At 41.0% G+C, this 27,582-nt stretch overlaps 3 protein-coding genes across 5 annotated transcripts in view; all 3 read left to right on the top strand.

Annotated features, from left to right (window-relative positions):
* LOC143889904 (ENTH/VHS family protein) overlaps positions 1-10,896 on the top strand; it is a 58,090-nt gene extending 47,194 nt beyond the window's left edge. For both annotated transcript variants that reach the window (XM_077394300.1, XM_077394301.1), the window contains one exon: positions 9,738-10,896. In XM_077394300.1, coding sequence (XP_077250415.1) covers positions 9,738-10,562 — 825 coding nt within the window. In that variant the 3' untranslated portion in view covers positions 10,563-10,896. The remainder of the gene's footprint in view (positions 1-9,737) is intronic.
* Positions 10,897-13,345: 2,449 nt separating this feature from the next.
* On the top strand, positions 13,346-20,686 carry MUB4 (membrane-anchored ubiquitin-fold protein 4 precursor). The gene is made up of 3 exons (XM_077394302.1): positions 13,346-14,199; positions 18,190-18,360; positions 20,282-20,686. Exons 1-3 carry the CDS (start codon positions 14,070-14,072, stop codon positions 20,335-20,337), a joined length of 357 nt encoding a protein of 118 aa, XP_077250417.1. The 5' UTR covers positions 13,346-14,069; the 3' UTR covers positions 20,338-20,686.
* On the top strand, positions 20,678-26,809 carry LOC143889903 (GRAS family protein RAM1-like). Of its 2 annotated transcripts, none has more exons than XM_077394298.1 (3): positions 20,678-20,806; positions 23,900-24,758; positions 25,574-26,809. In XM_077394298.1, the coding sequence occupies exons 1-3, from the start codon at positions 20,742-20,744 to the stop codon at positions 26,693-26,695; spliced, it is 2,046 nt and encodes a 681-aa protein (XP_077250413.1). In that variant the 5' UTR covers positions 20,678-20,741; the 3' UTR covers positions 26,696-26,809. The 2 variants fall into 2 exon arrangements, with proteins under 2 accessions (XP_077250413.1, XP_077250414.1); XM_077394299.1 differs by having other exon boundaries at positions 25,580-26,809.
* The last annotated feature ends 773 nt before the right edge of the window (positions 26,810-27,582 follow it).

A 27,582-nucleotide genomic window follows, 5' to 3' on the forward strand; every position in this document is an offset into this window, starting at 1 on the left:
TCAAGGATGGTATCTCCACCGTACAAAGACCTTATTGTTGTAAGGCCTTGCACCATATAATTTCTCTGTTAGAGAAGTTTCCTTATTTAGCTAAGATTGTGGTTCATGAGGTTGTTTTGGGCTGGGAAAGTGTTATAAAGTTAGTAATTGGGTTGGAATAGAAGTTTGGAACTCCAGATTTTATGTGTATGCTAATTTTCTTATGGAAGTGGTGCAATTAGCAAATATTATTTCAATGGGTCGACAGAGCAACGAAACATTATAAGTGTTGGAGAAGAACCAAAATGAGAGAATAGAATGAGTTAGGGTCTCTCCCCTTCACTCAAGTGAATAGAATGAGTTAGGGTCTCTCCCCTTCACTCAAGTATATATAAGATGGAAAAAAGGAAAAGACTACTATGCCCTTATGGCATACATAGATAGAAACACACATAGATATCCAACACTCCCCCTCAAGCTGGAATGTATATATTACACATTCCTAGCTTGTTACAAATATCAATAAATTTAGCTTTGCTCAATGGTTTGGTGAAGGTGTCCGCTAGTTGGTCGGCCGATCGAGTGAAAATAGTGCGTAAGACGCCCTGCTGGATCCTGTGTCTAATGAAGTGGCAATCCACCTCAATATGCTTGGTGCGCTCATGAAATACATGATTGTTTGCAATATAGATAGCCGCCTTGTTGTCACAATGCAACTCTGCCGGAGAAGATGGAGGAAACCCAATCTCATATAGTAGAGAACGTAGCCAAATGAGCTCACTACAAGTGTGAGACATAGCCCTGTATTCTGCTTCAGCACTTGACTTAGATACAACATTTTGTTTTTTGCGACGCTATGACACAATGTTTCCCCCAACAAAGGTGCAGTATCCAATAGTGGATCGTCTGTCAGCTGGTGAGCCAGCCCAATCAGCATCACAAAAGGCTTCGATCTGCATGTGACTATGTTTCTTGAAAAGTAGCCATTTCCCTGGAGCACTTTTCAAGTAACGAAGGATATGCACTACAGCTGCCCAGTGAGAGGTACGAGGGTCACTCATGAATTGGCTGACCACGCCGACAGAATAGGAAATATCATGACGAGTGACAGTAAGATATATGAGCTTTCTAACAAGTCTTCTATATTTGCCAGGATCCTCTAATAAGTCTCCCTCTTCTGGAATGAGCTTATTATTTGGTTCCATGGGAGTACTACCAGGTTTGATCCCCAAGGATCTAGTCTCATCCAGAAGGTCCAACACATATTTTCGCCGAGATAGGGAAACATTTGTACCAGAGTACAATACCTCAATCCCTAAGAAGTATCGAAGACGACCAAGATCCTTCGTAGAGAACTGCTTCTGAAGAAAACTCTTCAGTAGTTGAATGCCACAAGAGTCACTCCCTGTAATGATAATGTCATCTACATAGACTATGAGAATGACATATCTAGCAACAGATTTGAGGTTAAAGACAGAGTGGTCCACCTCACATTACTTCATACCATATCCTATGAGAGAATCACTAACTTGCCAAACCAAGCACGAGGGGATTGTTTGAGGCCATATAGGGACTTGTGAAGACGGCAGACAGAGGTGGTCAACTCCCCCTGAGCACATACCCTGGAGGTTGCTCCATATACACCTCCTCAACCAAAGTGCCATAGAGAAAAGCAATTTTGACATCAAGTTGGTGAAGAGGCCACCCATAGTTGCCTGCCAATGAGATAAGGACACCCACAGAGGGTATTTTGGCAACAGGGGAAAAGGTGTCAGTATAATCAATCCCATAAGTCTGAGTGTATCCTTTAGCAACCAAGTGCGCTTTGAGGCGCTCAACTGTGCCGTCAGGAAGATATTTGATGGCATAGATCAATCGGCATCCAACTGGGTGAACTCCAGGAGGAGAGGGAACAAGAGCCCAAGTCTGATTCGCCTAAAGGGCGCTCATCTCATCGTCCATAGCAGCCCGCCAGCCAGGGTGTGCCAGTGCTTCCTGCAAAGACTTAGGTAAGGAGAGAGAAGACAACGAAGCTACAAAGCCACGAAATGCAGGTGAGAAACGGTCATAAGAAACATAAGACGATAGAGGGTGAGCAGTAGTACGTGAGCGTGTACGAGATGCAATGGGAGAATCTAGTGGAGGGCCAGAAGGCGGCAATACCTGTGAAGTAAGTGTTGTGATCTCTGGTTAGGACGAGATTGGCGCAGGCAGAGCTGGAGACAGCGGAGGACGGGATCTGCGCTGGTAGATCCTAAAGGGACTGGGAACCTGCGGAGGAGGAGGTGGAGACGGAGGAGCCTACGTGGGGGCATGAAGAGAAGGTACCACATCGGGAAGCACTAGGAGAGGAAGAGGAACCTAAGGGACCTGTGGAGGAGGCGGACTCGCAAAATACGGAACAGACTCGAAGAAGGTAACATCGGCAGAAACAAAGCACCGACGAAGGCTAGGACTGTAACACCTGTATCCTTTCTGGGTACCGGTGTAACCCAGAAATACATACCGTTCAGCCCGGGGGTCTAGTTTGTCCACACTTGGGCCCAGCTTGTGGACAAAACACACACAGCCAAACACGCGAGGGGTAAGAGGAAATGGTTCACCGTAAGGGTGAAGGACCAAAAATGGGGATTGATTGCTTAAGGCTGACGAAGGAAGACGGTTTGCGAGGAAGCATGACGTAAGAATGGTATCACTCCAATATACCTTAGGAACATGCATCTGAACAAGAAGAGTACGTGTCATGTCCAGAAGGTAGCGCAACTTCCTCTCAGCAACACCATTTGTTGAGAGGTGTATGCACATGAGGATTGGTGTAGGATGCCATGAGTGGCTAAGAAGTCCTGAAACTCACTCGAAGAGGAAAAATACTCTCTAGCATTTTCTGTTCGTAAACACTTAAGGGGCAATTATATTGAGTACTAATTTCAGCATAAAAGGTGCGGAAAGCAGTAAACACTTTAGAACGATTTTTAAGTAAGTAAACCCATGTCATTCGACTAAAATCATCTACAAAGACAATAAAGTATGTATATCCAAAAAATGACTTGGTCCTCGAGGGACCCCATACATCAGAATGAACCAACCCAAAAGGTCTCAAAACTCTACTATTGGGCCTAGAAGGGAACGACACACGATGGTATTTTCCGAGTTCACACGACTCGCACTGAAATGGCTGAAGGTTAGAGGAGACAATGGAGGTCTGCCTGAGGCGTTGAAGAGATGGATGACCAAAACGACAATGCCATTGATAGGCATCAATAGAACTGCGCAAAATGGTGGGAGAGGGATGGCACTGGAGGTGATAGAGGCCGCCCAGCTCACGACCCGTTCCAATCGTCTTCCCAGTCGAGAGATCCTGAAAAACACAATATGAAGGGAAAAATGAGACAGAGCAATGCAAAGATTTAGTAAGCTGGCTGACTGATAACAAATTAAAATGAGAGGTGGGAACACACAAGACAGATGATAGAGTTAGAAACTCATGGGGTGACAGAGAACCAGTACCAGAAATGGGGACTTTGGTGCCATCAGCCAGAGTGACAAAACGAGAATGAGAAGGAAAGGACTGAAATGATGTAAGGGATTGAGAGTTACCCGTCACATGGTTGATCCAGGAGCTGGAGCTAGTGAGAAGGGAAGCATGTGCACTACCTGACTGGGCAACCCCGGCGGATGGAGGGTGGCTGCTAAGGCGGAGACGCTGAGGCTCCTCATAATCAGCTCTGGTGAACTCAAAAGGCTCGTCTGGAAGATATGAAGCAGAAGACTGGAATGTGCCATCAGTAGGGGACGCCGCAGAGAGGTGGGCAGCGCAGGAATGACGGAGCTCTGGATGAAGCATGAAGCAAGTATGAACACGGTGACCATCCCTCTGACAGTGAGTGCAATATGGCCTACCAAGACCACATGTACCACGGCCACCACCCATCACACAACCACGACCACGGCCAAAGGAGCCAGTGCCACGACCAAAAGAACCAGTGCCACGACCGGAATAAGTCACAGTATCATAAGAAGTAAGAGCGGAACCCTCTGAAGGAAGCATAGTGGAGGAGCCTCCCGGGGCACACTGCTGAGCACGGGAGTAAATCTCTGGGAGAGAGGGGATGGCCCCTGAGCCAATCATCTGCTGACGGAATGGTAAGAAGTCTGAGCCCAAGGACTCAAGGTAGTGTATAGCCCTAAGCTGATCCCGCTAACGAGCTAGAACCGTCAGATCTGAAGTGAGGGGCATAAATACATCAAGCTGCTGGCATAAAGAGATAAACCAGCTGTAATGGTCGGAGAGGGATAAGTCGCGACGTTCAAGACGAATACACTCAGAGTAGGTTGCACAGATGCGAGTGAGGTTATCAACCCCAGAGAACATGAGAGCAGCATGCTCCCAAATGTCCTTGGCAGTCGCCAAGTCCATCATCGGCCGAGAAATACGAGAAGCCATGCTCTGCCATAGTAACGTGCGAACCATCGTATCATCTTGATGCCACCGGTCATAGGATGGATCTGAGGAGCGTGGAGGACCTTGCTCAATGAGAGACACTCTGCCGCGAGTGAGAAGATAGGTCTCAACAGCCCTCCTCCAGTTAAGATAATTGGAGCCATATGTGGACCCCGATCCGAAGATAGGCGGCGAGGGAACGGGTCCCCACACCATCCTCTGGATCATCCACGTGTGAAGGAGAGCTCTACCAAGGAACTCTCAAAACGGATGCCACCCTCATAGCATAGCACGAGTGGCGATATAAAAGAAAGAGATATGTCTCGATCCGGAACCGAGGTTCGAAACCGAGACATACCTGAAATAAACTCAGAGTCGCCATCCATGGATATGCCATGGAACCCTAAAATCAAATCCTCTGTGCAATGGATAACCAGAAATATATATGGGTTCGTGCCTGGTTACGAATGGGGAAGGTCTGAGAGCACCCCCGATTCGTCCGAGTGCAAGCACTTGGTCTCTTATGCCATTTATTATTAACTCCAAAGAAGTTTGGGTAAAAATCATCTGAAATGGGAACAATCCTCAAGAATCGTCTACCTAAGCATGCATTTCCTGAGGATAAAGATAATAAACACATATAAAATAAAATGAAAGATGTGCCACCTAAGCATAGCTAGGTTATGAGTGACAAACCTAATGGGTGTCTAAGTTCTGATGTGCAAACACATGCAAGCTACAGCAAAAGGTATAGGATCAGTACGAGAAAGTAAGAAAAGACATCAAAACATATAATAACAACATAATAAATCCTAAGACTCTAAATTATTAGCCCGAGTCCTCGGATGGTCTGGTATTCATCCAAAGAAGCCTACGTATCCCCGCCTCCACGAGAATCAAGGCAACGTAGTTCTTCGCGCCTATTCTAAGCTATGATGCCTAAGACACCTAGCCCTCTATCCTAAACTCGATCTAAAAGACCGGACCAATTATTAAAGTTTATTGTACGATTATTTAAATTCCAGTGAATTGTGAATTTTAGGACACCCTATATGCCCTAACTAAATGCAGATTAGCCCTAGGCTAATGCAGGTAGTTCCTACAACCTGTGTGTAACTAGGCTGTATTTCCTAAGGAAAACCAAAGGTGGACTAGCGTATCCTACTCTAGTCATCACTCGGCGATGAGGATCGCCGACTGACCGGACGGAGGCGCTCCTATAACTCTAGGACAGACCCCTAACTCTAAAACAAGCACACAGCAAACAAACAATCAAACAACCTATCAAAAGAAAAACCCTAACTCTAAAACTCTCTATCTAGGAGAAACTCCTAACTCTAGAGGAAGATCTTTTGAAAACAAGATTTTAAAGGTTTTTGAAGAAGGTTTAAAACATTTATTTACAAAAAAGTTTGGCTGGACTTGGGATGTAAATCCCAAGCTGCACTACGTACCTCGGAAGAGGATCAAGCCAACGTAGTTCGAAACGAACTCTCTACCTAACAGACACTTACAGCAAATCAACTATTTTTTATGCTTTAAGTTTCTAATGTTTTAGAGTCTTAGGATTTATTGTGTTGTTATTATATGTTTTGATGTGTTCTCTTACCTTCTTGTGCTGATCCTATACCTTTAGCTATAGCTTGCATGTGTTTGCACATCAGAACTTAGACACCCTTTAGGCATGTCACTCATAACCTAGCTGTCATTAGGTGACACATCTTTTATCTTATTTTGTGTGTGTTTATTATTTTATCCCCTGGTCATGCATGATTAGATAGACGTCTTCCCGGGGATATTTTGTTCCCATTTCACATGATTTTTGCCCAATACTCTTCGAGGTTAATAATAAATGGCATAAGAGACCAAGTGTTCGCACTCGGGCGAATTGGGGGCGCTCTTCGGACCTTCTCTATTCGTCACCAGGCACGGACCTTTTGTATCTCTGGTTATCCATTGCAAACAGAGCATTTGTTTTGGTTCCATGGCTTGTCCATGGATGGCGACTCTGAGTTTATTTTAGGTATGTCTCGGTTTCGAGCCCCGGCTCCGGATCAAGACATATCTCTTTCTTTTTATATCGCCACTCATGCTATGCTGTGAGAGTGGCATCAGTTTCGAGAGTTCCTTGGCAGAGCTCTCCTTCACATTGTGGAGATCTTTGAGGATTGTTGTGGGGACCTCGCGTCCCTCGCCGCACTCGTCCTCGGATTGGCATAACCACACCATCAAGGCGCTCCGAAGTCATCTGGGGAAAGGACTGCTCAACAGAGGGAGAGTACATTGTGGGATGGTAGCTCAAAGGAGAAGAAGCCCCGGGAGGATCAGTCACACTGTTAGTAAGGGAGGGTGAGAGAGGAGGATCCGAAGTATTCGATGGATACATTGGAAGAGAAAATGCTCACGACGGCCTGAAAGGAGATAAAATACTTCGACAAAGAGAAGTCACAAGGGCGACTCCATCAGACGAGCGCGGCTCCAACGACAAAAGAGAATGAAAAGAGGCATAGAAAGACAAGTCACATGTAGCATCAAAGAGGAAAAAGGCTCGGGCCAATACCGAGTCATGCGGAACCGCGAAGACGAGGGATAGAAAGAAGGTGGGGATTTAGGTCATAGATAAGAAGGGAAAGAGAGGGATTGAGTGTTGGAGGGGTATGGGGTTGGAGTTAGATAAGGTAATGAATAGGGTTTAGGGTTTAGAGAAAAGAGGGAGTGGAGAAAGATGGACAGCAGGTGGGGGGCGGAGTGGAGGAGGTAGAAGAAGAAGAAGAAAGAGAGAGGGGGCAACCGGGGGGGGGGCAGCAGTGGGGTGCGGGGGGGGTGAGAAGAAGAAGAAGAAGAAAGGAAGAAGAGAGAAGAAGAGGAAGAAGAATGGGAAATGGGTTTAGCTCATAGGGTTGGGTGGAGAGAGTGGAGAAGAGGAAGAAGAAGAAGAAGAAGAATCTCCAATTTGGTCCCTAGGGCACAAAAACCCTAAGGCTTTGATACCATGTTGGAGAAGAACCAAAATGAGAGAATAGAATGAGTTAGGGTCTCTCCCCTTCACTCAAGTATATATAAGATGGGAAAGAGGAAAAGACTACTATGCCCTTATGGCATACATACATAGAAACACACATATATATCCAACAATAAGAATGGTGAAGAGTAAGGTGCAAAAATTACCCATTTGTGATGATGATGGTGTGATGTTATCTTGATGTCATGCTGACTTTAGCACGTGGCTCAACACCTCTTGATTCACAAAAAGAAAGAAAAGAAAGATTGTTTTTCTCGATAGATAATACTGGGAATTTTTATTTGAATTTTGGAAATTGTTGAAGGGGTTTCTAATGGGCCCTTTGGCTCATGTGTTTGGCGGATTGCATGAAAGTTGGAGTCAGTTTCCAATTAGGGAGCTTTTGAAGGAGAAAAAAGGATTAGTGGAGGTTGATACGGATAGGAAGCATGAAGAAATGTGAGAGTTTTGAGTCTGGGAAGGAGAGAGCCCCTTCCCTATACAGGAGAGATACCAGAGAAAGTTATAAAGATTTTTTACTACGTCTTAAACTAGTGAATTTCTATGAGTGGACTGTGTGCAGAGAAGTCCCTATTTTAGTGAGCTATGGAGGCTGTAGGATAAAATTATCTGGGTTTTCATATTTTACTGGATTGATGCACGGTAGGAAAAAGAATTCTACTTGTGTTGGGGAAGTTTAGGATTTTAAGGGTTAGATGTAGGGAGAATGTACAGATTTTCTGTACATTACTGTTGGCTGGGATTTGAAGGATCAATACAAGTCTTGTTGTGCTTTAGTTGCTCTAGTTTGAGTTTCGAGTTTTTATTTTCTGCTCATCCTTGTTTTATCCCTATCGCCTTTTATTTCGTTGCTAAGGAGCTGCATAAAGTAATACGCTGGAGTTGTCGAAGAATTTTGTGATTTTGGTAAATCTCAGTCACAATGGGTTTAAATCCGAATGAATATGCTGCTCAAGTTAGTCTTAGATGAGAGGAAAACAAGCACCTATGGAGGTAAATCAACCTCTTGATTACTCTAAATCGTAATCAAGGAGCCCCAGATCTTTGTGAAGGAAAGTATCAATGTTACTCCAACTTAACAATCAAGCCGTAGATCACGGGAGACTCAATGATTGGACTGATTGTAGGAGGGATGAATTGCCGGAGTTTGATACGACTCAATGATTGGGCTCTTCAAAGAAAAAAAAACGAATGTGAATTGCATTAGTTAGATGGATAGCAATATCAAGAGAAATTGTTCAATTGGCTTAATGCCATAGAGAAACCTTTCTAGTATTTGGAAGTGCGAGAAGACAAGAAGGTGAAAACTCATGCCTCAAACTGAAGTCCGGCACAATTGCATGATAGAAGCAGATCCAAACTGTTTGAGTACTGACGAAGAATACAAAAGTTATTATGGAGTGGAAGATGGAGAAGAGACTACAAGAAAATATTCTTCACATTCGTTATTCTCATAAGTTGTACTCCAAATATCACAATTTGAAGGAAATCCACCAGCTTGATTATTTTGAAGAATTTCTATCAAAAATTTTCATGAAGTGACTTGTAGGAAATGGAAGAGCAATTGAGCCAACAGTTTATCAGTGCACTTAGATTGCCAATATGGTGCTTTCTAGCTAATCAATTTCTGGGAACTGCTGCAGATGTTATGAAGCTGGCCACCGTGATTGAATATCAGCAAAAGAGGATAACAACACACACTCTTACTCGTTCCTATGTTTTCATAGATTCATGTGAACTGCCTGAGGATTTGTTGGTTGTGAACGAGAGGAAATGGTCTGGCTGGCTTGATGGATCTAGGACATATCTGAACTAACCCAAGATCTAAAAAATCTGAAAGAAAACATATAAATAAAGAAAATAAAAAACCTCAAACCAGTCGTATTCAATATCCAAAGCAATGCAAAACACTTGATCTGAAGGTGTTTTGGAATTGATTATGCTCATTTGATAACTGTACTGTTTATGCTTGGCAATGTGAAACAAATAGTTCTTTTTTTCTGAAATTTTACTTTATTCCCTACCAATATTTCGGCCATTAATGCCCCATATTTATTCGAAATGATATGAAGACACGCTTGTGTCAAGACTGTCCCAAACAGCACTCATAATATCACCAAAATGCACCAAAGCAGGGATATGTTTGTCATTTCTCAAATTATATGGATACCTTTTGTTCACATGATTCATCTGCAAGTTATAATTTGTTTTCCAACCAAAACAAAATAAATTTGTTTTTCAAAGTTATTATCTCAACTCGCAGTTTATTATAATTTAATATAACTACAATTTCAGGTTGCTCAATCTCAGTCTGACCGTTCAGGAAGCATCTGCCAACAGTTACTAAGCTTCAACGGCGGGCATTTGGTAACCGAGCAAAGGTCAAACAAAGTGACCACCTTCTCCGACGTGCCCCCCAGTTTCATCCCAGAAGCTCCAATTGGAGGTGGAGAAAAAGAAAAATCAGCTCCAGTCATGTATATCCAACCGGGGCCTTCTTTCACAGACAACTCTCTCCACACCATTGACGAACGGCGGAAAACCACGGCCGCTGAAGTGGCAGCAAAGCTCGCGGCATCAACTTCCTCGGCTCAAATGCTCAGTTACGTCCTATCCTCTCTTGCTTCCGAAGGTGTCATCGGCAACCCATTAAACGGATCTGCCATCAAATTTCCTTCCGAGAAGAGGCCTAAACTCGAGAATGGACAATCATCTTACAGTCCGTCTCAGAATCCTCCGCCATTACCGCCTTTTCCACATCCTGGCTCAGTACAAAAACTCACCACTTTCTCTCAACAGATGACTCTGAATCAGCCCTCACCTCACCCATCTTCATCACCCATGTCAAATATGCAAACACCACCCCCTCTTCCTCCTATGCCGCCCCCCTCACTGCCACCTCAGTTCATGCAAACTGCCGGGTCAATGACGAGCGTACCATACGGGTATGGTACAGCACCACAAGGACAGCCTCCTTTGCCTGGTTATCCAATGGTTGGGACACAGCTTTCAGGAATCTCGTGTTATCCTTCCCCATATCCTTATCAGAATCAAGCCCCGGACAGCGGTTTCTATAACAAGCCTCCCTTACCAGCGACGCCGCCCACTTCCCGGTCCTAATTTTTTCACATCTTGTTGGCTTGAAGCTAGAGAATTTTACTCAGGAGATGGAAATTTTTTTGGGTAGTGTTGCAGAGAGGATGGTGGGCTAACTGTTTACTAGAGGAGATTGAAATCTCAGATAACCAGTACATAACTGTATATGAGTTAAAACCACCACCCCTCTTATAATCTGTTTGAGGAGGGTTACCCACCATTAAGTGACTTTGACTTCACAACATTTTTTTGCTCTCTTGATTATAGTTAAACCAGTGAAATTTTACTGGTATTCACATTTTTCTAAGAAAAAATTGAAATTTTAATTTATTAAAACTAAACAAATTTTCTTTTCACATTTATTTTGTTTAAAAGGTCTCCTTTCCTGTATAAATTTTTCTGATTAGAGACAAATTTCAAGCTATCTTCATTTAAAAGCTTTAACATATCTGATTTATATGTTTTTTGTTATTCTCAAAACACTGTTTTGAGCCAGCAACAAGTTCTGTTTGTTTTGGATTTTGAGAATCGATTGCGAGTCCAAAACTGATTATTGGAATTTGGACACAACGGTTCTCTAAATCCAAAACAAACTGAGCCTAAATGTCAATCGGATCTCTAAATCCAAAACAAACCGGGCCTAAGCGTAATTCTGAGTCCAGTAATCAGTTTTAGAAGCCCTTCTCAGTTCTCACACATAGAAAAGGGGTTTTCTGCCCACAAGACATTGTCCAGACAAGCTGCATTCAATAAAAAATAATCAGTTTTGGACTCAAAATCACTTCTTAAAATCCAAAGCAAACAGTTGTCTCTAATCATATGTTTAGGACTTTTTGAGGATGGATTGCAATTTTGAAGGTATTGTCCTCTGTGTAACAATGTCCATTGGGTATCATCCAATCACAAGGTAACCTGTTTGGCTACCCTGAAAATAATTTCATTGAAATAATTTTTGGGGCACAACCTATTTAGGCTGTGGCCCATCTAATGGACGGTTTGGATCAGCCTATGGCGCCGTCCATACCGTACTTTTAATAAAGTGATGAGTGCCCTCATCAAAATACAGTAGGGCTGATAACATTTCCCTAATTTTTTCCTAAAATATAAGGGAAATTTTTCCCATTATAATAATTAAAAAGGGCTACACATTGGTCTTTCTTATAATAAATTCTAAATAAGAAAAGTGGCCTAATTCCTCCAACTCTTTTGAAAAATGAAGTAGGGGGTGTTTGGATCTAGGGAGAAGAAAATCAAGGAAAATAATATTTCCTATGAAAAAGATTACATGGAAAATAAGATTCGTACACTTTCCTTTAAAAAAAAAAAAACAAGGCAACTTTCAAATTTGGACAAAATCCATGGAAAATAAATACCAAACACTGAAAAACTCATTTTCTTTGTAAAAATTAAGGAAAAAAAAATTCTCTACATCCAAACCGCCCCTGTCTACGATGTACCGCGTTGTGGCCCAATAAAAAAACGGGTTTGGGTCATCCTTTGAAGTGGGCCCACCGTACTCTTAAAAAAGTACTGGATTTTACGCGTAATTGCCATATAAAATAATTAAATAATAAAAAAATAGAGATTTTTGGATAAATTTCCTTAAATTTCGGATGAGATTTTGAAATTTCGGTTGAAATAATGTAACATTTGGGTATCCCAATTTCGGTAAAAAATTTAAAACCATGGTTAGAATGTGGTAGTGCCAACATCAGTAGCTTGACCCCTATGTGCCGGAAAATCATGACAATTCGTCGAGCAAGTTCATTCCATATAGCCAAAACCTCTTCATACCATGTCGACACATGACACTTTTCTAGGATTTTTCTTATCTTTATAATTTTTAGACTACAAGAGGGTGGTTCTGTGAAGAAAAGGAGCAAAATTTGTCATTGAATTCATAGGATTTTGAGCATTTCTCATGCCATGCATTTTAATTGTTTTTTATGCTTGGGAAAATTTTAGGGTATTTTCTTCATTTTTTCCCACTTTCCATGGGATAAGGGTATTTTGGTCTTTTTCTCTGAGGTAAAGATTTTGAGTATTTTAATATATTTTTTAGGATTTTTTTTCCATTTTGGTTTTTCTTTCTTCTTCATAAAATATGGGTATTTTGGTCATTTTCATGATGGTTATTTTATTTTATTTTAAAATTCCCCAATGTTTTTTATTTGAGGGATTCTAAACTCACAGGCACCCTTGCAAATTTGAGCCCTTCCGCCCTTTCAGCTCAAATTTGCAAGGGCGCCCGTATGTTTAGCACTCTTTCTATATATTTTTTTCTTTTTTTTTTTTATCGAGGTAAATGTCTTTTAGAAGTCATTTTCATGAAAGGGTTGGGAACAATTGGATTTTAACTTTGAAACTCTATCCCCCAAGAGAGAAAATCAAGAGTTGCCTAATCAATGGCACCTATTAAGGTCTGGAGACCTGTTCATAGGGGCCCCACTTCCTTGATTACTTTCCAATTTCCATAAGCACGTGCGCGGTTGATGTAGTCATTCAGCTGATTTGCCTAACTAATTCCAAACCTCACCCAACTGGACCCCACCTTGTAGACTTTCGGTCAATACATTTGCAAAAATTTGGCCTAGTCAGGTTTGATTATTCAGTGCCTATGTCTCGTGTGGACCCAGATATCTTGCTATGCCTGATCATCGTACAAACCGCCACGTGTATGGTAGATATCTAGGCCTTTTCTTCTCTGGGCCGCCCCTACTTGTTACGCTAGTTCGAGGGGGTGTCCACGGTAAGAAAAGGGAGGATATATATATACATATATATATCTATATATAACATTGCTTCTTTTTAAATTCCACAGTGAGATTCGAACCCCTAATCTCACTTCCCCATCGAAAGAAAAGAAAAAGAAAAAGAATGGGGTCACGATCGGTTCTAGGGTTTCGCAGATCTCTCGTTTCTCGATTCCCTTAGCTTCATTTTCTAATCCCTACGATCTTCTAACTTCCACGGCCTCCTTCTCAAGGCACGGGAAAATCTCGTTGATCTCAAATCTATACAGCTCGGTTTGATCCGATTTTGAAGGTATTATAAGTTTGTAATCTGATATTTTTCTCCAATTCCTATTGAATTGATTTGTTTTACATCTATTCTCCGTGGTTGAATTCGTAAGAGACACTGGATTTTTCGAATTCTGTGTAAGTTAGGGTTTCTACTGGTGAATGAAACCCTAAGTAGGTGAATTGGAAGTGATCTGGAAGAGATTTGTCGAATTCTGTGTAATTAAGAGTTTATGATGGTGAATGAAACCCTAAGGAGGTGAAATTTGAAGTGATAGGCAGAAATTTGTCGAATTCTGTGTAAGTTAGGGTTTCTGCTGGTGAATGAAACCCTAAGTTGGTGAATTGGAAGTGATCGGCAGAAATTTGTCGAATTCTGTGTAAGAAAGGGTTTCTGATGGGGAATGAAACCCTAAGTAGGTGAATTAGAAGTGATAGACGGAAATTTGTTTGAAGATTTCGTGCGGTTGTTTATTGGATTGGGAATTTGGAATTTTTAGGGATAGATCCAATGCCAGAAGAGGATCTTATCGAGCTTAAGTTCCGTCTCTATGATGGATCGGATATTGGTCCGATCCAGTATTCTTCTGCTTCTACTGTTGCAATGCTTAAGGAGAGGATAATCACCGAATGGCCACGAGGTTAGGAATTCTGTTTTTCTTCTTTTTTAATATCCGTAGTGTTTACTTCTTGCTTTGTGCTGATATTGTTGCTGCTATTGACGTGAATTTGATCACTTTTTGGAAGATGGATTGGTTTTATTGTGCTGTGTAGATGATTAAATTTCATGTAATTAACTGTGATGTATTCGTTGATTGTCTTCCTCACTGTCGAGAGACACTTGTGTTTTCAGGTTTCATGGTCTCTGATGAAAGGATGGTTGTTTAGACCTAGAGGAAGAGAGTCATGTGTTTAGCATTTTATTTCAGTTTAATGACCTCCCTTTCCAAACAGAATTCGTTGTTTAATAGTTCAATCATGCTCCAACCATAGGAGAATATTGGAAACTGGTATTGGAAAGGAAAAAGGCTTTATGGGAAAATTGAATTATATAGTGTTTGTGTCAAACATGGACTGCCAAACATTTGCAGATTTAGATGGCCAGAATTGTCCTGATGTTGAGATTTTTGGAGAGTGGCCCATCCCTGGGGGGTTCCACTGGACAATTGGTTCTGGCATGTGGAGGTGGGGGTTGGGGTGGACTGCCAACTTTGTTTGTCTGATGACTGCTAAACTTGGCTTATTATCATAAGGTCCTAAGACACTTATTTTGACAAAATTTAGAAGCTGCAACTCGAGTTGCTTATTTTGGCTGCGTTTACCTAGGCGCCCTCTGATTCCTAAAACCCTAACATTCTCCTCTGTTCCCCATCCCTAAACTCTAATTTGCTTTTACTCTCTTAAACAAATCTAACTTCCCACCAATTTCTTCTCTGTTTTTGCTGAAAATCTTCATGTTATATTTTCATTTCATCTCATTATATTTTAAGATTTTTCATTTTTGTTTTTTGGATTTGATCAAGTCAAACTCAAACATCCAATTACTAGTTTGTGTCTGGGTTTTTAAACACTGTGTTTAAAATATTTGTGAGTACAACCTGCATTTTAATGACTAGGGAGTGCAATAATGAAATCATGGTAAAATGCGGCGTTATTTCTAAGATGGAAGTGTAGCACTGTAGCCCAAACTCTTGCTCTGAAATATGCCAAGAGGAATTGCATATTTCATTGAGGGGCCTGGAAATGTCAATTATATACTGATAAAGGTTGTAAAAGAATTTAAGTGTGTGTCAGGATGATATCTGGTTCAAAGTTTTAGGAGATATAAGGCACTTTTCATATTAGATGCCAGTTGTCAGGGCTGTTCCTTCAAGATAATTCTTTAGTCTTTGTATCTGGGTGAGAACACAAACAGAGCTGGTATCGTGTTTTAGTGGGAGTAGGCTACATGGTGATCAATCATCAATGGGTTGGCGTTATGGGAATTGGGGTGCTTGATTAGTGTTTTCTGCTGCATGGTGTGAAGCGTCTTCAGGTGTATTATTTTCCATTGTTGAGTTTGGTGTGAAGAGTCCTCAGCTGTACTTCTCATGTTCTCTATTTCTTTCTCCTCGTAGGGGGTATAGCTGTATGGGTGGGGGAGTGGGTGTTTAGTTTTAAAACTATGTGTTTTCATGATACGAGAATGAGCTGTTGTTTTGGTCTACTTAACAACTCATGCTTGAGCTTATATCAATCTTTTCTAATGGTTTTTAGATGGAAAATATCTTAGAGAAGGGCTGTACTAAAATTTAAATTAGGAAACACCTCTATTTTTATTGCACTGGTTATAGATACGCCGGTAGTGAAATTATATGGTGTAGTGCGTAGCTGCACGTAATGGGTGTACGACATAGTTGCCACCCTTGATGTTTGATTCTTATAAAGTCGGCTGTTATTTAATGAAATATCAAGGGTGGGACTGTGGTTACTTGCAGTTACTTCTGGACACCTCTACTTAACAACTCATGCTTGAGCTTATATCAATCTTTTTGAAGGTTTTTAGGTGGAAAATACACTAGAGAAGGGCTGTACTAAAATTTAAATTTGGAAACACCTCTATTTTTATTGCACTGGTTATAGATACGCATGTAGTGAAATTATATGGTGTAGGCATAGCTGCACGTACACAACATAGTTGCCACCCTTGATGTTTGATTCAACGACATCTTCTTATAAAGTCGGCTGTTATTTAATGAAATATCAAGGGTGGCACTGTGGCTACATGCAGTTACTTGTGGACACCTATGATTTAGCCGACACTGAAATTGTTGACACACGTGTCCTGTCATGTTCGACACGACATGCGTGTCCACACCCCTTTGGACACTTTTAAATGTATTGCTAGGAGCATGGTTTTAAATTTCCGTTTCGGAGCTTACCGAAACCAAAATTTTGGTCGAAATTTTGAAATTTCAGCCGAAATCCAACGGCATATTAAAAATAATATTTTATTTATTACAAAATTTTGGCCAAAATTACCGAAATTTTGGGAAAATAAGAATAATTTAAAAAACGAGATTTTTGGTCAAATTTCCTAAAATGAAATTTTGGGAAAAACAAATTTTCGACTGGTCGAAATAAAGTACCATTTCGGGTATGTTTGATTTCAGTTTCGGTCTCGGTCCGAAATTTCAAACCGAAATTTCGAATTTCAGTCGAATTTAAAACCATGACTAGGACTCTAGGAGTGTTTGAGTCAATGTCGGCGTGTTGGACATGTATTTGTGTAATAATCAATAGTTTTATGTATGTACATGTCATCATTTCTAGATTTTTAGATGTTGCCATGTCAGACAACTCATATCCATGTTGAAACTTGACACACGCATCAGTATCGACAAATTATGATTATATATATTTTCTTTTTTAGCCATGTCCCTGTTTCTAAATTTTGGAGGTTTGCCGTGTCCGACACTCATGTACGTGTCCACAAATCATAGATGGACACCAAATAATACCTTCCATGTTGGTCTATAAATTTCCCCTTTGTTTATCATATTTTACACCTTGTGTGTGGCTTTCAGCATTATGCTGTATCGTGTTTCACTAATCATTTTTCGTCCAAGCAATAGTGTTAAGCATATTTTGGTAATTTTTTTGGAAAACACTTTGGCCATAAAAAACTACAATAATGCCTCAGCAAGATAGTATACTAAGAGTGAATTGCTAAAAGACATTCTTATCTATGAGTGCCTCTGGACTTCAGCCTGAGTTCCCATGGGGGGTTGGAGATTTCCATTTACATCACTTGGGATGAAGGCATCTTTTATTCTACGTGGAGTACTGATTTATTAAGTTCATAAGATGCTTCTGATTTTGACATTCAATATTTACAATGGTTGAAGCAGAAAAAAGCTATTCTAGTTCAATAGTCATCTCTTGCTCTCAAGTTTCAGCGTATTTCCTACCACTAGAACCCTTCTTAGTCTTTGGAAAAGTGCAGATCCCGGCTCATTTTCATAGCTATATCCTGCTCTTAGAATTCAACCAATCACCTGTTCATAATCTGAATATTATATGCTATTTCAAACTTTAGGCTAGCGTATGGCCTACAAGGTTTAGCACAAATCTTAAATAATACAATTTGAATCATATTTAATCTTTATTGGTACTAGCAAATGGTTTACAAGGTATAGCACCATTAACTATGCTTTGAATTAGGAAATATATTGACAATATTAATCATTGAGCTAATTGATACCATAACCATTTCACGTGAACTGGTATTTGCCTAAATGTTGTTAAAATTCCAACTCCTTTGCGCTTCTTGAACGTTTTTGTTCTTCTGAGTACTTTGAGATTTGCCTTTAATAGACAGTATGGCTCATTTTGTTTCGGTAAGCATTTATAGTTTCTCTGTTTTTTCCGCTAAAGTTTGCGTTTATTGAATTCTTTGGTTCTCTCATTCTAGTATTAGCACTTTCTCAGGAAAGTGTCGTATTATTTAACATAATTTGGAGGAAAGCATACTTGGTGATTGTGGTTTATTATTAACTTAATTGCTTTCTTTTCATTTGACAATGTGTCTTTTTGTCATGCCGTTCCATGTCAATTTTGTTAACATACATAAACATTTGTTTTGGTAATAGATAAAAAAATTGTACCGAAGGTGGCAAATGATGTGAAGCTGATTAGTGCGGGCAAAATTTTGGAGAACAACAAAACCGTTGGTCAGTGTAGAGCACCTTTTGGGGAGCTTCCAGGAGGAGTTATCACCATGCATGTTGTTGTACAACCATCTTTGGCGAAAACGAAAACAGGTATGTTGCATCTTGACTTCAAGCTGTAGTGTATGAATATTCAATTTCTTCCAGATGACTAGCTTTTGAGTTTTTTCTGAATGCCTTTGAACGAGGAGTTCAATGGCATGAAATGTGTCCCTCTGCATGTCTAGTAATATTTAGTAATGCATAATCAATGAAATTTAACGACTAGTTAGTCTCAGAGCGTGCGAGATAGGTTCGGCTATTCAGAATGAATGGCTCTATTGAATGACAAATAAAATTCACTATACCAAAACACCCATTTCTGCATCTTTTTCTCATTCAAACCTCAAACCCTCTCCCTTTGGGAAGGAAAAAAACCATTGATATTACCCATTTCCACTCAAAACCCACTTGGATTTGTGTTCTCTTTTTGCAACCCATTCATTTAGTCACTCAAAATAAATTTAAGTACTGAGGTTTTTCCATTGCCTTATCAATGTTCAGTGATTCACTTGATTTTTATTTAGGGCATGTTTAGCAACCATGAATAATTATTCCATGGAATATTTGTTGGCCCACTTGCGAAAGAGGAGCTGAGAGCGGGGAGGTGGAATTTGAGAGGGCAGTGGTGGAGGGAGCATGGAGAGAGCATGGAGAGAGCATGGAGAGAGCATGGAGAGAGCATGAGAAATCCCTAAATACAGTACCCCAAATTGTTTTTTCCCCTGTTTTTCGTATGCCCCTCACTCCCTCTCTCTTAAGTCTCTCCCTCTCTGCATCTCTCACAACTGGCCCCACTACTATTATATGGAATATTTTTTCATGGTGTCCAAGAAATGTCCTTAATGTTACTTATGGCACGCTATGGTGATGAGGAATTTATATAGAAGCTTGTTTTGATCTTATTGTTTCTTTATTTGTATAAAAATTCTCATTCAAGCTCATGTTCCTTAGTCGCCACATCTCACTTTCCAATCTATTTATCTTTCGGGTATCATACATTATTATTGCTCTTTCGCCAACTTCAACGTACCTATGCAATTCCGCTCTTCAGCAATTATCAATTCCGCTCTTCAGCAATTATATACATTATTCCAGAAATTTAAATGCCATTGAGGATTTCATAAATCCTCAGCTTCTATTGTATGCATGGTCGAGATTGGGAAGCCAAATGAGTGCCTAATTTTCTTTTCTGTTTCTTCCTGTGTAGAATTTTGTTAATCAAGCATACGAGCTTTCGTTTCTGAAATTTTATGGGCTGTTTGGTTACGCGGATTTTAGAATTGTGGATTTCCTCAAAATCCTGGATGGGAGACAAGAGGAGCATGGTTTTAAATTTCGATTTCGGTATTGGTTTCGGACCCCCACCGAAATTGAAATTTTGACCGCAATTTCGAAATTTCGGCCGAAATCCGGCGAAACAATAATAACATTATTTTATTCGATACCAAATTTAGGCCGAAATTTTGGAAATTTTTTTTTTTTTTTTAAAAAAACAGGTTTTTGGGTGAAATTTTGGGAATTTCGGATGAAATTTCAACAGAAATTCCGAAATTTCAAACGAAATAAAATACCATTTCAGGTATATTACGTTTCGGTGTCAGTTCCGACCAAAGCTCGAAATTTCGGTCCGAAATTTAAAACCATGGATAGGAGGAGGAGACTGTCTGTTATTTTCTGATTTCTCGCCCTTCTTTTGGTCGAGCGAGAGAGTTGGAGATCGTCCCTGTTTCCAGGTTTTAGAAACCTTAGGATGGGAGAGAGATTTTAAAAACCTGGATTTCTTACTTAAAATCCAGAATAATGGATTGTAAGATCCAGAATTTACACTGCTTTCAAACTAAAACCAGGATTCTAAAATCCACGTATCCAAACAGCCCTATCTCAACTGCTTGCTAGGGTTTATATAACTTGTGTGTAAAAGATTGTAGCTTGTCACTGAAAGCGGCCCATAATGTGTTTGTCTATTATGCAGAAAAGAAGGTCGATAAGATGCCGAAGAAGAGTGGCTGTTCATGCTCCATATTATAGATAGAGTCAGAATTTGAGATCTGGTATTCTCGCCACACTTGTTATGGCAAGTTCAGAATATCTCGCCTGTTCTAGCCAATGCAGCTGTTGGAAAGACTACAAATGATAAAACCGTCTCTCTGTTGGGACCCTTTTGCCTTTAACCAAAGGTTCTAGCACTTTGTGTTTGCCAAAGGGACGCTCATGCTCGTGATGGTGCGTGTATTTGTGCCCGCTGTTATTATATATAAATCTAAGTTGTTGTGCTCTAATTGTTACCATGTTGGGAGCAGTCTTCTAAGCAATCCCATCTAAAACACAGGTGAATTTGAGATTTCAGATGAATAAGAAGCCTGTATTATTTGAAACAGAGGAAACTGTGTTCTCTAGGAAGCCTGTATCTTTCCATTGCCTCGCAGCTTTCCATGGAGTTCATCTTTTTGAATTTTTTGCGGCGTTTGCTTGTGGAGTGTTTCTGCCGAAACAACAGGTTTGACTGGAACTTGTCATACTTTTGGTCCGGTTGCATTTATTTTGCATTAGTACGGGTACGAGTGTCAGAATAATCTGATAGGAATATCTAGTGTCAGATTTAGCAAACTCCAGAAAGAAAGAATCGTGGATTTGTCAAAAAATTTAGGGCCCATTTGAATACCTCCCATTTTGTATTTGGATTTGGAATTGAGTTTTGAATAGAAATTGAATAGATCCGGCAGCTCATGTAGAGGGAGAGAGAGAGAGAGAGAGAGAGAGAGAGAAGAGAGGGGGTAGTTCCTAGTGGAGGGGAGAGGTTGATTAGCAAAGAGGGTGAAGAAAACTGCCAGATCTGTGGATTTCCAATTTTTATTTCCATAGCAAATTTAGAAATCTGATTTTTTTCACTGTCAGCTGCTGAATTAGAAATCCAAGAATTTGATCCGATCCAAATTACAATGCAAAAAGGGCTACAAATGTGATAAATCAAAATCAAAATCTTCTCGGCATCCAAACGGGCCATTATCAATTCTCAAATTTTAATTTTTTATATAATAATATTGTTTTAAAAATAATATACTAAAAAATTTAATAGGTTAAGTATAAAGTTTTATTTCGAGCTTACTATTAGGATGGATCAAACTCAAAACATACGTAAATATAAAGTTAGGGATTTGCCAGCGTCCATTGCAAAAGGCAATTTCGCGGATGGTTTGTAAATGCAGACAAAATGCATGTGTGGCTGCTCTCACATGCAACACGCCATCTGCGAAATGCCGTTTGTAAATGCAGACAAAATGCATGTGTGGCTGCTCTCACATGCAACAGGCCATCTGCGAAATGCCTTTTGCAATGGACGCTAGCATATCCCATATAGAGTCCTAAAGTATTGGAATATGAGGTGCGTTCGACACGGTTATACTTCGTCCATTCAAACATCCCAATTGTATAGCACAGATTTGATGTCTTTTCTTGTGTTAGAAACTTAGAATATGTGAGATCGCACTTAGGTTGAGATCTTACCTACTAGATTAGAAAATTAAGATTAGGATATTCTCTTATTATAGACATATAGCACTGAATCCAACGGTGAGATGTCAACCTTTCAAAAAATGGTGATCATAAAGCATAAGATTAGCTGTGTCCAAAGATACCCTGAAGCCATGTTTGGCACCCATGAAACTTTTCTTCTCAAAATATTAGTTCAAGTGGTGGGAGAGGGACATAGAGAGTTGAGAGGGCATGAGTGAGTGAGGAGAGGATGATTAGTGACCGGAAAACAGGGAAAGGAAAAACTAGAGTTTTTGTTTTCCTTATTTTTCAGCCTCTTTGCACCATCTCTTCACTCATTCCCATACCAATTCTCTCCCCCTCTCTCAACCCTGGTAAGATAATATTCCATGAAAAAAAAATCATGGTTGCCAAACATGACCTAAGTGTCTGCAATGCTGCACATTCAATGACCAAAAATACTCATTATTGGATTTTTGGATTAATTTGGAAAATGATATTTCAACCTAATTTTACATTATTCCCACCGTCTTTTGTGTGTCTTTTGTCTAAAATCTAAACTATTTCCCTGAAAAGAGAAAGCAGGGTGAGAATGCATCAACTTTCAAGAGGAGGCAAACAAGGGGTGAAAATACTATAAAAAGGGGGTGAAAATATCATTCGCCTCGGGGGGATTATTTGGATACATGGATTTTATAATCTAGGATTGTAGAATCCCTTGATTTTACAAAACTTGGATTTTACAATCCTGAAAATGTAAAATCCAGGTTTGAGCTATAAAGCCCAGGATTGTAAAATCCTAGTATCCAAATGGCCCCTATGATTACCCAATTGCCTTGAGTTTGGGCAGCCATTATCATGGTTTTAAATTTTGACCGATACCGAAATGACCTAAATTTTAGAAATTTCGGTGCAATTTCGTTGAAATGCTATTTTAAAAAAAAAATTTACAAGATTTCGGCTGAAATTACCAAAAAAAAAAAAATTTATTACTGGAAATTTCAGTTTTGGCGAAGATCGAAAGTGGGACCGAAACCGGAATTTAAATCCATGGCCATTAGGGACCCTACAAAAGGCTACCAGATGGAGATGGACGATCAAGGTCAACCAAAGGAGGACCAACTAAAACATCCCTCTTTCTCTCATATGGGCTTTTGGGTATTCATCATTCTTGTGAGGAAAGAGATGGTGGTAGCACGTGAGAGCCACACGTGCTCTCACATATACATATGTCATGAGACCAGATGCCGACTAAGAGGAAGCATAAAAAGCAGAAGAGGTCCAAACACTCAATTCCTTTGGCAAATACAAGGCCCAGGCGGCGCCACCGACGCCACTACCGACGGCATTGCCAAAGCCTCTTCTCTTGTCTCTCAACTTTCACCATCCTTCCTTTTCACTCACCCTTTTTCTCTTCCCCTCTTCCAATATTATTAAAAAAAAGGCCCCTCCAACTTCCTTGTTATTTTCTCTACATTGGGCCGGCCCAAGGGAATGGGGCCCACCAGCATGAATTCTTGTCTCATTTACAATCTCTAAGCCATGGGAAGTAGTAGAAAAAGTGTTGATTCAAGGACCCAAACTGACAAACTAGTTACTTAGAAAACTGCTCTACTTTGAAGATCTTGATAAAGTGGATGAGAATGATTGAATAATCTCCTTCCACCTCAAACCAAGATGTACAAAGGGACAAAACCCTTCAATGAGAAGAGAAGAAAAGAGAGGTCTCTCTTTTTTAGCATGCCACCTTTGAAGAGTGAAGGGGGCAAAGAATGATGAGAATGAGATAACAAGCTTTGCTGTGAGAGTGTGAGCCATAGTTTTAAAACTCCCTTGCCTCATTAGTCGACTCCTCAGAGTCGACTCCCTTTTACCTTGGCCGCGTTCCCCATTTTGACACCGTGTTTTTCATTTTGCCCTATAGAGTCAATAATAACTACTTTGACTCTCCTGAGTTGTGACCGCATCAACCAAGTACTTTGAGTCGTGCCGAGTCGACTAAGATTTTCTTTGGTCGCGTTCTCATCTGCATTTTTAAACACTGTGAGCAAATTTCATTTGGGTTTTGGCTCTAATTGAGATTTCTTGCATTTCTAAGAAACAAGAAGATGATAAACTCTATGTGTGGTAGCATGGGCACTCCAAAGAGTGATATTTCATGCTCAAAGCCGCAATCCGCTTCACCGACGGAATCAAACATTGCAGCCTCTGAATTCGATCAGAACAATAAAAACCCATTAACTTTGTCCTTCCAAAGCCTCAAATTTGATATCGGGGCCGAGGTTCAATCACCGGATAGTTCAATTTGGGAGTCACTATTGGTTGATCAGATAGATTCAAGTGCTGATTTCATGATCTCTTCGCCTAAGAGGGATTATATGATCTGTTCACCAAAAAGGGAGTTCACTATGTCTTCGCCGAAGAGATCGCCATTGCATTCAAGTTACAATTCCAACTACAGTTATGTTCAATCAATGCATGGGCAGAGTCTCCTTGGCAGTTCTTCGCCTACGCGTAATTTCAGCACTGGCAACAAAGGGAAGCAACAGACTCCCTTTCATAAGGTGTTTAATTCTTCTGAATTTATTCAACCTGAAAACTTTCTACTACCATCTGTGGATGGGTTTTTGGATGACTATCAGAGAGAGTGTTTTGGGGCGTATCCAATGATGAAGATGTCTGGTTTGGGATGCTCGCCGGAGAGCTTCGACATGTCGACAGTGCTTCCGGGTGTGTTGGATTGTCTCCCACCGCTGAACTCCGGGTTCTGCGAGCCGATCAATGACACCATGCCGGCTGGTTTGCCGATGACCCAAGAGAGGGACGTCTATGGGATGCATTCCTTTGCCACTGCACCACCACCACAACGACCACCACCATCACCACCACAACAACTACAAGAACAACAGAACCTTGATCATGGATTGTTGGGGCATGTCTCTTCTGGGTCTGATCAGGTCTCTGTCTCTATATCTCTATCTATCTAATCTCATTTAAACTATAAATGGAGGGAAGCTTACTGGGGGGGAACTCCAAGTCATTTTTTTTTGGAAAAAAAAAAAAACATAATTGTGAAACAACCAATTACTCCAAAAGCTTAAGCTGTTAGAGGTGGTGTTATTTAATCATCTATACTTCAACACTCCCCCTCACCTGTGGCTCTCTTTGGGTTGGGCGTGCAGGTGGATTTTTAATATCAAGAAGTTGTTGGGTTTTGAACCCTGGACCTGCTGTAAGGCCCATGAGGCAATAGCTCTGATACCATGTGAAACAACCAATTACTCCTCAACAATAATTAAACCTTATTTGTTGTTAAACTAAGATCAAGAGAAGGTTGTTAAACAACAAATTACTCTAAAAGCTTAAGCTGTTAGAGTTGGCGTAATCTAATCATTTATACTTCAACCCTCCTCGTGTGATCCTTCTTTTTTGGCTTAGCCGTACACATGGATTTTTTATATCAAGGAGTTGTTGGGTTTGAACCCAGGACCCACCGCTAGGCAAAAGCTTTAATACCACGTGAAACAACCAATTACTCTAAAGCTTAGGCTGTTAGAGTTGGCGTAAACATTCCCCCTCACATGTGGCAATAGCTCTGGTACCATGTGAAACAACCAATTACCCTAAAAGCTTAATCTGTTAGAGTTGGCGTTATCTAATCATTTATACTTCAACAAAAGTATATCATCCAGTCGAGCTGTGGGTTCCCAATTTGTAAAATTAAACACAATTTCATTCTTCTAATGTTGGTTTCCATTGTTTTCTTTCACAGGAACAGGACTGTGGCCTTCAACTAGTCCACCTCCTCTTGGCTTGCGCAGAAGCGGTGGCGAAAGACGATTACATGTTAGCGAGGCGATTCCTCCACCATCTCAACCGTGTAGTCACGCCACTCGGAGACTCCATGCAGCGTGTAGCCTCTTGCTTCACGGAGGCCCTCACCGCCCGACTCACCGCCACCCTCACCACCTCCCCCAATACTTCCACTCCAAAGCCCTTCACTTGCTATCCCCCAACTTCAATAGAAAACCTCAAAATCTACCAAATTATTTACCAAGCCTGCCCTTATATAAAATTTGCCCACTTCACCGCAAACCAGACCATCTTCGAGGCCTTCGAAGCTGAGGAGCGTGTCCATGTCATTGACCTAGACATCCTCCAGGGCTACCAGTGGCCTGTATTCATGCAGGCCCTGGCAGCCAGGCCCGGCGGGGCCCCCTTTCTCCGAATTACCGGAGTAGGGTCCCCGCCGGAATCCGTCAGGGAGACGGGTCGGCGCCTGACGGAGCTGGCCCACTCCCTACACGTCCCATTTGAGTTCCACCCAATAGGAGAGCGGCTCGAGGACCTCCAACCCCACATGTTTCACAGGAGGGTGGGGGAGGCACTCGCTGTGAACTCTGTCAACCGCCTCCACCGCATCTCTAGTAATTATTTGGGCAATCTTATAGGGATGATTCGAGACCAGGCGCCGAACATAGTCACCCTAGTCGAGCAAGAAGCGAGCCATAATGGGCCCTACTTCTTGGGCCGATTTTTGGAAGCATTGCACTATTACTCGGCCATATTCGACTCGTTGGATGCAACTTTCCCGGCGGATTCGCCTGAGAGGGCTAAGGTCGAGCAGTATATCTTTGCGCCTGAGATTCGAAACATTGTGGCGTGCGAGGGGCCGGAGAGGGTGGAGAGACACGAGAGGCTCGAGAAATGGAGGAAGATCATGGAAGGGAAGGGGTTCAAGAGTGTGGCTTTGAGTGCAAATGCAGTGACTCAGTCCAAGATCTTGCTTGGCTTGTATCCATGTGATGGGTATAGGCTAACCGAGGATAGGGGTTGCTTGCTCTTGGGCTGGCAAGATAGAGCTATTATTGCAGCTTCTGCATGGCGTTGCTGAACTTCTTCTTCTTCTCGATCCTTTGTACGCATTGTTCTTCTTCTTCTTGTTTCTTTCGTAGGGAGATCTTATAGTTACACCCATGCAAAAAATAAAAAGAGAGAGAAAATGGAAATTTGTAGAAAATTGGTAATTTACCCTAGTTTCTAGAGTGGACTATATTAATTAAATTAACTAATGAAATTAATCATAAAATTTTTAGTGGGTATCCCACCTCTCAATTGAATGTATTCTCTTCCTGCCTAATTTATGAAATTAAAATCAGTTTATTTGACCTTTATTAAAGGACTTGAAGAGGAATGGTATAGAAATTTGTTAAAATGTGGAAGTAGAACTGAGGCCCTTCTTGAAAGGGGAAATGGAGGTACTCCTTGGACTACCATGTAGTCCTCCTCAGTCATGACTGGGCATGTGGCATGTGCAGAATGATTGGAACTGCTCATTTGGTGGGACTGTTCTCTGCTACTCCACTCTCAAAATTTTGTACCAATCATCTGTCATACTTATTTAGTTGTCTATTTTTAGACGTCCTCTCAATGGTTAAGACAATTAAAATTTGTGAGATTTTTCGACCATGGCCCATCCTCACTTGGTGATAGCTTACATGTACCGATTACAGTTGTATATGGACCACTAAGCGGGATTAAGGGATTAGCAAGGCAAAATTTTGTAGGACTGTGTGGTTTATCCCTTTTCGATGGTTAGGTCGTTAGAGAGGAGGAATGACTAATTTCTGTTGTCAGGAGCCAAGGGGCAGCATAGCTGAAAGGGAGCCTTCCCCTTTTGGTTATGATATCAGTCTTGCTTTATTTTTATAGGGGCCCCTTCCCTATTACTTTATACTCAGGGAAGGAGAACTACTGAATCCCTTGCCTTGTAGCAAGTCC

This window comes from Tasmannia lanceolata, unplaced genomic scaffold (genome assembly GCF_043159265.1).
Source record: "Tasmannia lanceolata isolate RefF3 unplaced genomic scaffold, GAP_Taslan_0.1 ptg000013l, whole genome shotgun sequence".
Taxonomy (NCBI): domain Eukaryota; kingdom Viridiplantae; phylum Streptophyta; class Magnoliopsida; order Canellales; family Winteraceae; genus Tasmannia; species Tasmannia lanceolata.

What these genes read in the sequence shown, in the direction of transcription:
- MUB4 (XM_077394302.1), top strand. Translation starts at nt 14,070, where the DNA reads ATGCCAGAAGAGGATCTTATCGAGCTTAAGTTCCGTCTCTATGATGGA. An exon ending in AATCACCGAATGGCCACGAG is followed by an intron (nt 14,200 to 18,189) that starts GTTAGGAATTCT and finishes TTTTGGTAATAG; the next exon opens with ATAAAAAAATTGTACCGAAG. An exon ending in TTTGGCGAAAACGAAAACAG is followed by an intron (nt 18,361 to 20,281) that starts GTATGTTGCATC and finishes TCTATTATGCAG; the next exon opens with AAAAGAAGGTCGATAAGATG.
- LOC143889903 (XM_077394298.1), top strand. Translation starts at nt 20,742, where the DNA reads ATGGAGTTCATCTTTTTGAATTTTTTGCGGCGTTTGCTTGTGGAGTGT. An exon ending in TGTTTCTGCCGAAACAACAG is followed by an intron (nt 20,807 to 23,899) that starts GTTTGACTGGAA and finishes TGCATTTCTAAG; the next exon opens with AAACAAGAAGATGATAAACT. An exon ending in TCTCTTCTGGGTCTGATCAG is followed by an intron (nt 24,759 to 25,573) that starts GTCTCTGTCTCT and finishes TTTCTTTCACAG; the next exon opens with GAACAGGACTGTGGCCTTCA.